Source organism: Equus caballus, chromosome 16, assembly GCF_041296265.1.
Source record: "Equus caballus isolate H_3958 breed thoroughbred chromosome 16, TB-T2T, whole genome shotgun sequence".
Classification (NCBI taxonomy): domain Eukaryota; kingdom Metazoa; phylum Chordata; class Mammalia; order Perissodactyla; family Equidae; genus Equus; species Equus caballus.
The window spans coordinates 87,915,547-87,929,857 of NC_091699.1; the positions used below are offsets into that span (position 1 = coordinate 87,915,547).

General features: G+C 36.1%; 1 protein-coding gene across 5 annotated transcripts in view; it reads right to left on the reverse strand.

Moving 5' to 3' along the window:
* ATR (ATR serine/threonine kinase) overlaps positions 1 to 14,311 on the reverse strand; it is a 108,903-nt gene that overhangs the window by 82,501 nt on the left and 12,091 nt on the right. For 4 of the 5 annotated variants that reach the window (XR_002800810.2, XR_011427048.1, XM_023621043.2 and 1 more), the window contains exons 4-14: positions 11,499 to 12,376; positions 10,480 to 10,658; positions 9,561 to 9,752; positions 8,086 to 8,276; positions 6,907 to 7,059; positions 6,131 to 6,323; positions 5,638 to 5,900; positions 4,516 to 4,706; positions 4,330 to 4,430; positions 3,976 to 4,147; positions 2,904 to 3,074 (exon numbers count right to left, since the gene is read on the reverse strand). Coding sequence is in view for 3 of the 5 variants with exons in the window: in XM_023621043.2 (XP_023476811.1) it covers positions 2,904 to 3,074; positions 3,976 to 4,147; positions 4,330 to 4,430; positions 4,516 to 4,706; positions 5,638 to 5,900; positions 6,131 to 6,323; positions 6,907 to 7,059; positions 8,086 to 8,276; positions 9,561 to 9,752; positions 10,480 to 10,658; positions 11,499 to 12,376 (2,684 nt within the window). In the remaining 2 variants the exon portion in view is untranslated. Of the gene's footprint in view, positions 1 to 2,903; positions 3,075 to 3,975; positions 4,148 to 4,329; positions 4,431 to 4,515; positions 4,707 to 5,637; positions 5,901 to 6,130; positions 6,324 to 6,906; positions 7,060 to 8,085; positions 8,277 to 9,560; positions 9,753 to 10,463; positions 10,659 to 11,498; positions 12,377 to 14,311 lie in introns of all 5 variants that reach the window. The other variant, XM_023621046.2, reaches the window with a different exon arrangement.

Genomic DNA, 14,311 nt, shown 5'->3' on the forward strand with positions numbered 1-14,311 from the left:
GGTCCCACAGCAGCCACAGGAAAAGCCTCTACTCAGCCTTAGCCGAGAGACCTGGCCCAGCCATCAGACCACTGGGAGGCATTGAGGCAAAAAGGGGCTCCGCTGGCTGAGCAACCCGCTGGCCGCATCTAACAAACAAGGCCCTGCTGTGGCCTGGAGGGGGCAAGGGAGACCAAGCAGGACTGCACAAGTGGGTAGTGACAAGTTGGAGCCCCAGCCTGACTGCTCCCTGGTCCAGGGGGAAAATCCACAGTCCCACAGCAGCCACAGCGAAAGCCTCTGTTCAGCGGTAGTGGAGAGGCCCCGACCAGCATTCATAAGGCTGGAAGGCCCTGGGGCAGAAGTGACACAGCTGGGTAAGCTAACCACAGACTGAAGCAGATACTCATAGCTCAGCTGCGGCCCACAGTGGACAAGTGAAATCTTGCAGGACCTGACGGTGGCAGAGCTGCAAGTCTAGGTGAACCTGCTCCTGGCGGCTGTGAAAGCCCATAACACTACTGCAGACCCTAAGGAAGGAGCGTGTCTAGGCGATCTGTGAGAGTAGGCACCAGCAACCAGAGGCCCTCCTGCGATTGTCCCCACAGCTGATGAGAGACCCCACAGGGCCACTGTGATCACGAGGAGGGGCCCAGGCTCAGTCAGGAACAACCGACAGGGATCCTGGTTGGTGCAGATTACACAGCTGCTGTCCACCCCTCCACCAGTAGAAGCAAGGGGAAGCAGTAACCAAACTCTATCTCTATGCGGAGGCATAAATCCACGCCATCAAGCATTATGAAAAAATATATTAAATCTCCAGAACAGAAGGAAAATGACAAGTACCCAGAAAACAATCCCAAAGACACTGAAATCTGTAACCTAAATGACAATGAATTCAAAACGGCCATCATTAAAAAACTCAATGAGTTAAAAGAGAATATAGATAGACAACTCAACGAGTTTAGGAGCTATGTCACAATAGAGCTTGATACTATAAAGAACCAATCAGAAATGTTGGAGATGAAGACCACAATGGAGGAGATTAAGAAAAATCTGGACTTTCTGAACAGTAGGGTCAATAATATATAAGACAGAATTAGCAATTTGGAGGATAGGAATATAGAAATGCTGCAGATAGAGGAGGAGAGAGAACTAAGACTAAAAAGAAATGAAGAAACTCTCCAAGAAATATCCGACTCAGTTAGGAAATGCAACATAAGGATTATAGGTATCCCAGAGGGAGAAGAGAATGAGAACGAGGCTGAAAGCCTGTTCAAAGAAATAATGGCTGAGAACTTCCCAAACCTGGGGAGAGAGATGGAACTCCATGTGACAGAAGATAATAGACCTCCAAACTTTATCAATGTAAAAAGACCCACCCCAAGGTATATAGTAGTGAAGCTAGCAAAAGTCAAGGACAAAGAGAAAATATTAAGGGCAGCAAGGCAGAAGAAAATAACCTACAAAGGAACCCCCATAATGCTGTCAGCAGATTTCTCAGCAGATACCTTCCAGGCTAGAAGAGAGTGGAATGATATATCCAAAACTCTGAAGGACAAAACTTGCAGCCAAGAATACTCTATCCAGTGAAAATATCCTTCAAATATGAGGGAGAAATAAAAACTTTCCCAGATAAACAAAAGTTAAGGGAGTTCATCGCCACAAGACACCCCCTACAAGAAATGCTCAAGAAGACCCTCATACCTGAAAAAATAAGAAAAGGAAAGGGGTTACAAAACCCAGAGCCAAGGAGATAACTAGAAAGACAAAATCAGAAACCATCAGAACAGGTTAGTAAAGGCTAAGTATAACATTAAAGATAAAAGGAAGGGAAACACCAAGATAAATATAATCTTGTCATTTTAACCACAAATTCACAACACAAGACAGAAGAAAAAAAATCTGACAATAACAACCTAGAAGGGGAAGAGGAAAGAGATGGAATGGCTTCATCTAAGGAAATAAGAGGCTATCAGAAAATGGACTATCTCATCTATGAGATGTTTTATACAAACCACATGGTAACCACTAAACAAATAACAAGAATAAAGACAAATTACAAATAAGAAGAAAGCCAATATAGAAAACTACCTACCTGAATTGGTAGTCCAAAAATCATGGGACGAGAAACAAAGGAAATGCAAGAGAACCGCAAAACAAGCAATAAAATGGCAGCATTAGGTCCCAACATTTCAATAATCACTCTAAATATAAATGGATTGAACTCTCCAATCAAAAGACACACAGTGGCAGGATGGATTAAAGAACAAGACCCAACAATATGCTGTCTCCAGGAAACACCACCTCAGCCCTAAAGACAAACACAGACTCAGAGTGAAGGGATGGAAGACAATACTCCAAGCTAATAATGAACATAAGAAAGCAGGTGTTACCATACTTATATCAGACAAAGTAGACTTCAAAGCAAAACAGATAAAGAGAGACAAAGAAGGGCAGTTTATAATGATAAAAGGGACACTCCACCAAGAAGACATAACACTTATTAAAATATGCATCCAACACAGGAGCATCAAAGTATGTAAAGCAATTATTAACAAAACTAAAAGGAAATATCAACAACAATACAATAACTGTAGACTTTGCATTACCAATGGAACCAATCTCAGCACTAAAGACATAAAGGCTCAGTCAACTGAATTAATTAGCACTAACCAATCAGTATTAACCTTTCAGTATAGCTAACCACATAAAGCAATGACTCAAATCAACATTAACTTAAATTTTATAATATAAGTAACATTATCATATCAATGTCAAAAGAAAACACATAAATTTAAAAATCTAAGGTCTACATCTCCTCAATGTACTTGCCAGATTTTCTTCTAAAAAATCTATAATGGAATAAACACAAAACATTGAATTGAAAACCTCAATTAAGTCAGTTATACTTTGCAACTTACAGTAAGGAAACGATTAAGATCAGGAAAGTCAAAAACATTGGCAATTTCAGACAAAGTATTTAAAGCCATTTCTCTCTGGTGAGCCACGTCTTGTTTTCGCATCTCAGCATTCTGGCACGGAGTACTAGGAAGTGCTGTCATCTGACTGGAGTGTAGGGATTCTACCAAAAACTAGAGCAAAACGCTTTGTTAGCTTTCACACAAGGATGAAAAGTTAACTAACACTTTTTAACCTAACATAAAGGACAGTATCAGACTGTGTTCTGAACACATTACCTAAATTAGCTCATTTAATTTTTATAACAATCTTAATGAGATAGATTACATATAATCTCTCTTTTACAGATGAAGTAACCAGGCTTAGTTAAGTAATTTGAATATCTTACTAGTGATTATACTACTAACACAGGGCAAACCCAGTATTTTAACATATCCAAGTCTTCAGCTACGAATTGAATCAATTTTTTTTAAACAAAGTTCCTTATCCATAATATCGAGGCATAAAAGAGTTTATCATCACTGAAAGAAAGGCTAAAAAAGAAAGGTATCTCTTATTAGATTAACAATACAGCATGATAATTCAATGTATTATTATAAGATGATTTTTCCCTTCTCTCATTTATAACCTACATCTTCTGACCAAAATGCTAAAGATAAAACTGGCAAGATCTAGGTTCTCTTAAATAAAGCGAACACATCGTTGAAAAAATATATATCTTTTAAGGCAAGTAAAAAATATATACACACACACACAGGTTCTTTTTTTTGAGGAAGATTAGCCCTGAACTAACATCTGCTGCCAATCCTCCTCTTTTTGCTGAGGAAGACGGGCCCTGAGCTAACATCCGTGCCCACCTTCCTCTACTTTGTATGTGGGATGCCTACCTCAGTGTGGCTTGCCAAGCGGTACCATGTCCACACCTGGGATCCGAACCAGCGAACCCTGGGCCGCTGAAGCAGAACATGTGCACTTAACTGCTGCACCACTGGCCCAGACCCCCATAGGTTGTTTTTTTTTAATTCTGGCAAAGTACTGCTATTTCCTATAGTCAAGGCCAATGCTGACTCTCACCTGACAGATGGGTTTCTTATATTGGCTGAAAAAGTTTTGCAGTTTAACACTCTTTGCTGCAACCAGAGCTCTAATTTCTGTGTACGCTGCTCCAGAGACAGATGCTGACTTGGACAATAAGCAGTGCAATAAGTGCAAGAGTGCAAAAGGTACCAAATCTCCTTTTGCTGCCCTATAATTAAAAAAAAAGTTATCATCAATGTCAGAAATAAATAGAAATTCACAAATAAATGCATACTGATATCACCCTCTTTCTATGATGTCACCTCTCTCATAACACCATCTTTAACACCAGGCAAACAGAAAAGGAGAATGGCCAAAATAAATAAAGTATACAAATGCTGCTAAATATACCTTCCAATATCCCCTGTTGTGAGAATCAAGGTATCCTTCAACTCATTATTTCTTGAGATTTGAGCATGTGTATATGCCTCCTTCATTCTTAAGACAAAAAGCTAGAACAATAAAATTAACTAGTTAAAAAGAATTTTAGAGCCAGGTTTATGAAAACACAAATATTTAAAAAAAAAAATTATCAACCTCTTTGATAAATCCATCTTCAGAGTCCAAGGATTCCAATATATGCTTGATATTTCCACTAAAAGCCACTCTAACATCCTTGTCTGGATCTTCCATTAAATTTAATAAAGTTCCAAGAACTGTTTTTACATCTGTTTCATCTTCTCTAAAATCAAGATGCTTACAAAGATGACATAGATTATCTATGAATGCTAAAAGGCGAGAGCACATAATATCTAATTTAACACATTACATATCAAAGTTTTACTGTAAAAATATTGTCAATAAATAATAGACTATGAAGAATTCTAAGTTGCCTTACAATATCAATATTTAGTATTTAGAGTTGCAGGGCACACAGAATTGTGGAGGATTAAAATAAATACTCAGAAATTTAAATTTATATTTAATAAAAGTTATAAATAAGTTAAATCTAAAATTAATTCTAGAACTTCTTAAGTTGTAAAGTGACTAGTCACTTAGATTTTGTAGATCATTATATGTTAACCACGATAGTTAAAAAGCACATTTTACTAATCCAAAGAACTGGATCTAAGGGCAATCCTAGCCTTATGGTTAACCTTACATTACAACACTTATGCAGTCCTAGAAACCACCCATCATATATTGTTTTGAAAACTTGAGAACAAGTTGTAACTTACTACTCAAACAATGGATTTTCCAAGTATTTGTATAAATCTCATGTTCTCACCAAACCCATACACCATTACCACTGGAAAATGGCCAAGAAGCTACAATCTATAGTCCTCAGTTGGGCAAAGTATCTAATTATTTGAAGCTCTGTAGGTTCAAGGTAGTGGCAGGGGACACATTAAAAAAGTCCCTGGTATCACTAAAGAGGATATGGAATATGGAACCTCAGAATATTGAGCCAAACATCAGGTACACCCCATTATGCTTCCAAATCATAAAAGTATTTTAAAAATCCAAAAATTACTTCCTTGTTAGTTCTGTGATACAGTCTAATACCAGACATCCCATTTATAAGTAAGCATTACACAAGCATTGACTCTACCAAGCAAGACTAGTTTTTAAGCTTTAGGCTAATTCTATCTCTGATTTTTTAAAAAAAAGCTTAAGTGGGTTTTAAAATACTAAATAAATCATAAAAAAATCACTCACCAAGTTTCACTGGACTAGATGTTTTTTTTTTCAGCAGGAAAAGGAATGGTTTGCAAACAGAAGCTTTTAGTCGAGAAGATGAACATTCGTGTTGAGAAGTGACCTTTAGGCTCTTACAGAAGAGGTCAGTATGCCCATGTTCAGAGAAAGGTTCTGTTAAAGAACTTGTCAAATAAAACATGCCATGAAGTGTACAGACAAGTTGACCAAGTATAGAGGCAAATTCTTTCTTGACAATGTCAGAATCATCTTTGACTTTATCTCTGGGGAAAAAAAAGTAAAGCTACTAAAGCTTCTTGCTTAATTTTGTGGTCTAAATAGTCTTACTTTTAACATAGGGTAAAGTACTGATAAAACAAAGCCTAGAAGGAAAAACTTCCAAATTCTAAAACTAAAAGCAACACTTGCTCTATATATCCAGCAATAAACATAAATTTGCACATATAATCTTTCCAATCAAGTTATATATTCAAATTAAAATATTAATACATACATAAGAATCTTTGGAACTCTGTTATAAGAATTCTGCTGCTGCAATAAGATAAAAAATCCATTAACACAACTAGCCCGGATTACTTCATGGGAGCTCTGCAGGGCCCAGCTGTAAACTGCTGTTCTCCATTCAAGGAATATTCTTCTTGGAAACAGAGTTAGAAGAAACACACACCGTGACTGTGCCTGTGGTGCTGAAAAAATTAAGTCTATTAAACAAGACATCTAAGTGTTAATTTTATATATCTATATACACACATACATATTCATTCTTTGTTGAAAAATCAAATAACATTTAAAATACATATGATATTTAATTAAAAGCTTCTTTTCCAAAAATAAAGTATGCACACTGAAAAAAGGTGTATGCACAATCTTATTAATCAGCAAAATGCAACAGCAAAATCACACACATCAAAAATAGCAAAAGAAATTTTTTTCATAGTTAGCTCCTTGACATTTTTTTTTCTTTTTCCATAGCAAAAATTTTAAAGTCTGACAATGCCAAGTGTTTGTGAGGATGTGAAACAATAGGAACTCTCATATTCTGCTAACAGGAATATAAACTGGAATGAAATCTTTGGAGAACAATGTGGCAGAATAGAACTAAGGATATGCAAATCCTAAAATTCGTTACTTTTTCCATGTTTAACCCCTTTCTTTTAAAATGTACCTCCTTTTTTAATTATTGAAAAGGTAGAAATGAAGTGTTAGAAGTCTTATACAGAGATCAGTTAAAACAAAACAAACCACACACAGAATTTTGTGACGACCTACAGTAGCTATCTGCAATCCTCTGGCTTAAAGTTAGAAGATTAGTGGCAAATGTGGTCAACTGTAAAGAGCCATCATCAGAACAGGAATAAATCCATGGAAGTGAGAGCATTCCACATAAATCTTCCAGAATTTGATCTTCAAATGAAGTTTTTACTACAGAAACACACAACAGGTAATTAATTATATCTTTTCCTTAATCATATTTACCTGTGTTTTTTCAATAAAAATAGACATTCTAAACATCAAGTGGAATTAAAATGAACATTCAATAAACAGGAGTTCTTAACGTAGAAATGACGTTCCGAGGTCTGTGAATCCAAAGAAATTAAATATGACTTTATAAAAATAAGCATCTATGCATTTTTATTATTATTATTATCATTTTTTGGTGAGCAAGATTGGCCCTGAGCTAACATCTGTTGCCAATCTTCCTCTTTTGCTTGAGGCAGATTGTTGCTGAGCTAACATTTGTGCCAATCTTCCTCTATTTTGTATGTAGGATGCCGTCACAGCATGGCTTGACAAGCGGTACACAGGTCCATGCCAGGATCCAAACCTGTGAACCCTGGGCCACCGAAGTGGAGCACACAAACTTAATCACTACACCATGGGGCTGCCCCTGTATCTATGCATTTTTAAGAAGAGGGACCATAGCATTCTTCAGGTTCTCAAATCAAAAAATTTAAAAGTTATAAATAGGGCCAGCCCTGTGGCTGAGTGGTTAAGTTTGCACACTCCGCTTCAGTGGCCCAGGGTTTCGCTGGTTCAGATCCTGGGCGCGGACATGGCACCGCTCGTCAGGCCGTGCTAAGGCAGCATCCCACATGCCACAACTAGAAGGACCCACAACTAAAACATACAACTATGTACAGGGGAGATTTGGGGAGAAAATGCAGAGGAAAAAGAAAAAGACTAGCAACAGTTGTTAGCTCAGGCGCCAATCTTAAAAAAAAAAGTTACAAATAATTTCTATTGATTGAAAAAAATAATATATCAAAATATTACACAAAGAAATTTGGAACTTAGAAATTACTGACAAGTTTAACAGAACTGAAATCAAGAAAAAACTTTTGGGTAATTCAAACATTTGTGCATTTAGGTCTTAGGCAAAAGAGAAAGCTTATTTCTATACTGATTATCTTTAAATGTTATTTCGATCTACTGCTTAATTGTACTCACCTTGAATATAAATCAAAGCATCAAATATTTTCACCACTTTATCAATAAGTGCCTCCAGGTCAGGTTTCTGAACAGATTCTAACAAACTCTTACAGCTCTTAAGCACTTTTGTGTAAAAGTCCAAAGACATCCAAGTTATCACTACTGAAGGTTTCTTCTTACATTTCTGTTGACAGTCTTTGAAATCATGGCTGCAGTTAATACATTTTTTAAAACAGAGAATTAAAATAAATTTTGTTATAGTCAAACCTAATATTGTGTAAGCTAAAAGAAACTGTGAGTATAAAACTAACTTACAGCTTTAAACTAATTCAAAGTAAATATGCAAATGAATCCACATGTCATTTTAAGTTTAATCTCTTTATGTCAGTCTAAATTACTCTTAGGATTTGGTAATTAAAATTAATCTGGGATATTTAAATGTGGCATCACCAGGCTTAAAATGACAGGAGACAGGCCTACATAATTAATAATTGGCTTAGCAAACTCTTTCTTAATAAAAGGGCAAGGGTAGACTTCAGCCTAATTAACTATTCCTTCAAGTTATCTCAAATTCCAAGTCTAATGCAACCTGAAATAATATAGTTTCTTTAAAATCTCCTTCATAACTTTGTATTAGCAAGTCAAAAGAATAAGTAAGGAAACAAAGAATAAAGGATCATGTAAAAAGTTAACAAGCAGTGTTGGTTATAATGTAGCAGTAAAAATAAGATTAAATCTTCAGAGAGGGTTCACACTTTACTTGTTTCTTCTGATAGAAGAATTAACCTATACTAAGAACACCAAGCCGAAAATATACCTCTGACAAGTTCTAAATTCCTACTCTTATTATCAAAGGGAAATCTCTTGACTAAGTGACTGGCTAAAAGAACACTGCCTTTTGAGTTGTATACAAACGCTTATGCTACTTTCTAATCCTGTGTGCTGGGCCGGCGCTGTGGCCAAATGGTTAAGTTTGCGAGCTCCGCTGAAGCAGCCCAGTGTTTCAAGGGTTCGAATCCTGAGCGCAGACATGCCACTGCTCATCAAGCCATGCTGAGGCGCCATCCCACATGCCACAACTAGAAGGACCACAGCTAAGAATATACAACTATGTACTGGGGGGCTTTGGGGAGAAAAAGGAAAAAAATTAAATATTAAAAAAATTAAAATTAAAAATTAAAAAAAAAAAAATCGTGTGTGCCCAGGAAGTTAATTTAGGCTTCAGACAAAAAAGAGCCTCAATTTCTAATTTGTAAAGTAGACATAAAACAGCATGTATCTCACAGTATTGTTGTAAAGATTACCTATGATATGTATAGTACCTAACACAGTATCTAGCATTTAGCAAGTGCTCAAGAAAAGACAAATTTCTTTTCTATTTCACCAAAAAGTTTGTGCTCTAAGGTCACACAAATGCAGTGAATGAGGTCTCCTAAAACAATAAATCCAAGTTTATTACAGGAAATCCACCCAGAAAATACAAGTTGTTTTACCAGTCGATGTTATGAGGAGAACAATGAACAGTACACAGAGCAGTCAGTTGTAGGACAACAGCAATTCCTTCTAACGTCTCAATAACAGGATTCTTTAGACTACTGCATTCAAGGGAAATCTGAAGGGATTCAGCTTTCTGTTTCAGTGCACTCCATAATATGCTCTTTTTGTTCATATCCACATGTTTAATTCTGTAATTAATTATAACCAAAGTAGAAAGATATTCATATTTAATACAAATTTGGTTCAAATGTGGAAAATACTTAAATGATAACATGTAATGTCAACTACTGAAATTTATATTAAGAGAGATTTAAAACAACTTTTAGGGATGGCTGAAATACGGGAATTCTTTGACCACATTACAAAAACAGTTTGCTAACATTTTTGAAATTGCTGATAGATGTATAATCTCAGAGATTTTTCACATATTAAAAAGTTAAATTAGACAGGCAAGTAAAGACTTAAAGAGTCTTTTAGGGGCCGGCTCTGTGGCCGAGTGGTTAAGTTCGCATGCTCCGCTGCAGCGGCCCAGGGTTCGGATCCTGGGCGCGGACATGGCACCGCTCATCAGGCCACATTGAGGCAGCGTCCCACATCCCACAACTAGAAGGACCTGCAACTAAGATATACAACTGTGTACGGGGGGGGGAAAAAAAGATTGGCAACAGTTGTTAGCCCACGTGCCAATCTTTAAAAAAAAAAAAAAGTCTTTTAAGTAACCATATTTAGCCACGAAATCTTTCATACTAGAATAGACTACAAGAAATATTAAAATATTTTAAGCATCCCTTTGACTACCTTTAGAAAGAACAAATGTTCTTTGTGGATTTAAGTCATACACTTAACTAAAGGTGATTTGGAAACATGAATAAAGTTTTATGAAATAACTAAATACAAACTGAATGAAGGTCATACGCCTCAGTCTGTTTTGGTGCTCTTTTGGAAGAGTTTAGAGATGAGCTGAGTCGACGCCTTTTGGGTGATATTCCATCACTATTACTGCTGAGGTTTTCCTGTTGACTTTGGCACTGAACCTCCTCAATGATTTCCATACTTTCCATTTTTAAGGCTGCATAAAGTGGGCCCAACAAATACTGAGAAAGCAAAGATCATTTCAAAAACTCTCTCTTAGAAAATATGCTTATATTATTCATAAACAGTAAAAGTGCATTAGGTATTAATTAAGAGTTTTCTAATAAGGTAAACTATTTTCAGAGTCTCATCACGCAAAACAAAGACCTAAGTTAATCTATATTATTTCACAGTATATATATGGACATACATATATTTCTATACGTAGCACTATGGTTCCACAGTCTTAGAAGGCTTAAGACAAATCCTTCTCTCTATAACCTGTTTTTCCCTTTATCAAAACGCCACAAAGAAAAATTCTATAAGGGAATTACTAACTTCTTTCACCCTAAAAATCCAGCAAGATTTATAGATAAAATAAAGTGAAATATTTAACCAAGTTATTGCACATCTCACTATTTTATGGTACTACCTGTCTTCCACAGTCCAAATAGGAAAAAAGGCATAATTTGGCATGACTAGTACTATGTACCCATATGTTTTCTAAAAGTGATTGATTAGAGCCTGTCAAAGACAAAATGTATGTGAGTGCTTAAAGTTTTTGCAATTAAGTTGATGACTGACCCCCTTTTAATTAACAATGCAACAAACAGGCTTACATTTCACAAATTCTGCTTTAAAATATTCTACTCCACTGGCAGTTCATGACCAATTTAATGAACAAATCCCTCTGAAATCAAAGAAAAGTCCATAATACGGAGCCAAAGTAGATTATGAAAATCATTCTGTTCTGAATATACATTATTATTAAAGATATTCTACTTTTTCATTATTACACTTGCACATACGGATAAATTATGAATAAAATATATACTTAACAAGTAACCTTAAAAATAACTTACCTCTGCATCTACCTGAACTCCAAGCACATTCACAAGAGCTCTACAAATGTTTCTCACATAAACCTTCCTGACTGGTAAAGCAGATTCATACCCAGCTGGCACATATTTAAGGAAATACTGCAGCAAGTGGCACAAAGCTGCTTTTAGCAAATCAGACTTAAGCTGCATAAGCACACCATCTTCAAACATGACACAGAGTTTTTCCAGCAGCATATTTAAATAGACAGGTTCAATACTTCTATAAGCTTCTGCTTCAAAGGGGAATAGTGTCTTTATCAGCTTTGATAAGGGTTCTTCATAGACTTTCAACTGGTCAGCATCCATTTCTACAAGGTGTTTTAATAATTGCAAAAATGAACTGAAAAAAGTGCTGGCTGGTTGTGCTGGTAGTCCTCCAAGCTCAAAGAGTTCAGTTAAAAGGCTAATTGCTAAGGATTTAATTTTTGGACTACCATACTCTAGCAGAACACAACCGATCCGCCAAAGTAAGAGTTCTTGCCTTCTAAAAAACACAATTGCAATAATACGAATAAGAACCGTTAATAAAGTGACTTCAATAAATTCTAAATTTTGCATGTTCATGAGCTGCAAAGGAGCTGGTTGTAAATATCCCACATGTTCATCTAATTGACTTAAAAATCGGTTAACCAACACTGGCCATTCCACAAAGTGTCCCATTGCATTTCTTCCGTGGAGGTAAATCAAATCTTCAAAAAGATATAGTAATTCCTTGGCCAGTACTCCAAAAATAGCAGGACTCTTGCTTTTAAAAAGAAATAATAATGAGCAGATGACTTCACAGATTTTCTTGTGTAACATATGACAGGATGGAGTTGCTGCAATCCGCAGAAGTCTTGTTATGATCCAATTACTGAATTCTTTGAAATAAACAAAAAAAGATACTAAACAAGCAAGTACATCAGAAGTGCTAATTAATTTGCTAAATGCTAGATAATTTATTTTTAAAGTATAAATTTCACTAACAAATAGTCTAAAACATTCCCTGTACAAAGGAAACATTATAGTAATTTATAATACCAATTCTGGAGACAGAGAGACAAGGTCCTAGCTTTCCACTTATTAGATGTGTGAACTTTTCATTTCTCTGAACCTCTGTAACTTCATCTATGAAAGGGGAATAATGACATCTACTTTATGGGTTACCATGAGGATGAAGTAAGATAATATATGTAAAATTCTCAGCATAGTGCCCAAAGTTAAATAACTGCTCAATAAATACTAGTTATTAACTCCCCTTCAACAAATATTTATTGAGTGATGACTCTGCCTCAGGTGCACAAGAACAAATCAGTCATAGTCCTGTCTTCATGAATCCTATAATAAATTATAATAAATTTCTCAAACTTTTTAACTGCAACTAAGAGATACATTTTATATCAGGACCCAGTATACATATGTATATTTATTTTATTTAAATATATAAAACAAGTTTCACAAAATAGTACTTATTCTTTTTTTTGTTTGTTTTTGGTGAGGAAGATTGGCCCTGAGCTAACATCTGTGCCATTCTTCCTCTATTTTGTTTGTGGGATGCCACCACAGCATGGCTTGATGAGCGGTATGTAGGTCCACACACTGGATATGAACCCTGAGCCACCAAAATGGAGTGCTCGAACTTAACCACTGTGCCACCAGGCCAGCCCAACAGTACTTACTCTTATTACATGTAATATACTATGATTATGATATTTTCTAGTCTATTATATTTAGTCTTCATAACCCACTATGGGTCATGACCTGTTGTTTAAAAAACAGTATAGCAAAGAATACAGACAAACAGGTATTTACAATATAGTTTAATAACCACTATGATAGAAGAAATGCAGAACACTCTGTACTAACACAGCATAAAGAAGGAACAAGTAAGCCAGTCCTAGGGCTGGCAGTCAGCAGTAGTGGTCAGAAAAGACTTTTTAGAGGACATGCTACTAAAGTCGAGTCTTGAAATGAAGGCAAAAATTTTTAAAGACTCTATGCATTGCACAAAAAAAAAAAGGGATGTCTGCTTTACATATCCTTATGAGGAAGCCAATAAAGGGACAAAAGTATTGGAAATAGTAACGATAAAGCCTAGAAAAAGCTTCAACATCTAGAAAATGAGTCAGCAAACCTGTTCTGAAAGGGCCAGACAGGAAACATTTTAGGCTTGAGGGCCATATGGCCCCCATGTCAACCACTCAACATTGCCTTTGCAGTAGTTACAGACAATAGGTAAATGAAGGAGCATGGCTGTGTTCCAATAAAACTTCGATTACAAAAACAGGCAGCAAGCCATAGTTTGCTAATGCCTGATCTAGAAGAAAGTGATTACCAAAAATAGAAAAAAAGATTTGGGGGCCAGCTTGGTTGGACAGCAGTCAAGTTTGCATGTCCTGCTTTGGTGGGTCGGGGTTCGCCAGTTTGGATCCTGGGTGCAGACCTACACACCACCTGGCAAGCCATGCTGTGGCAGGCGTCCCACATATAAAGTAGAGGAAGATGGGCACAGATGATAGCTTAGGGCCAGTCTTTCTCAGCAAAAAAGAGGAAGATTGGCAGCAGATGTTAGCTCAGGGCTAATCTTCCTCAAAACAAAAGAAAAGAAAAGAAATAGAAAAAAGAAAACTGCTAAAGTGCTCAATGGTAAAATAACAAATTTGATTACTTCTATTCCATTCTGGGTACACAGATCTACAAAAGAAAATAAGAATGCATGAAATAAAACAAACCATTACCATTTTGCTCCCATAATTTACAGCAAATTTGACCAAAATATGTGTAATAATGTACATGTTATATTTCAGAAGAGGGTA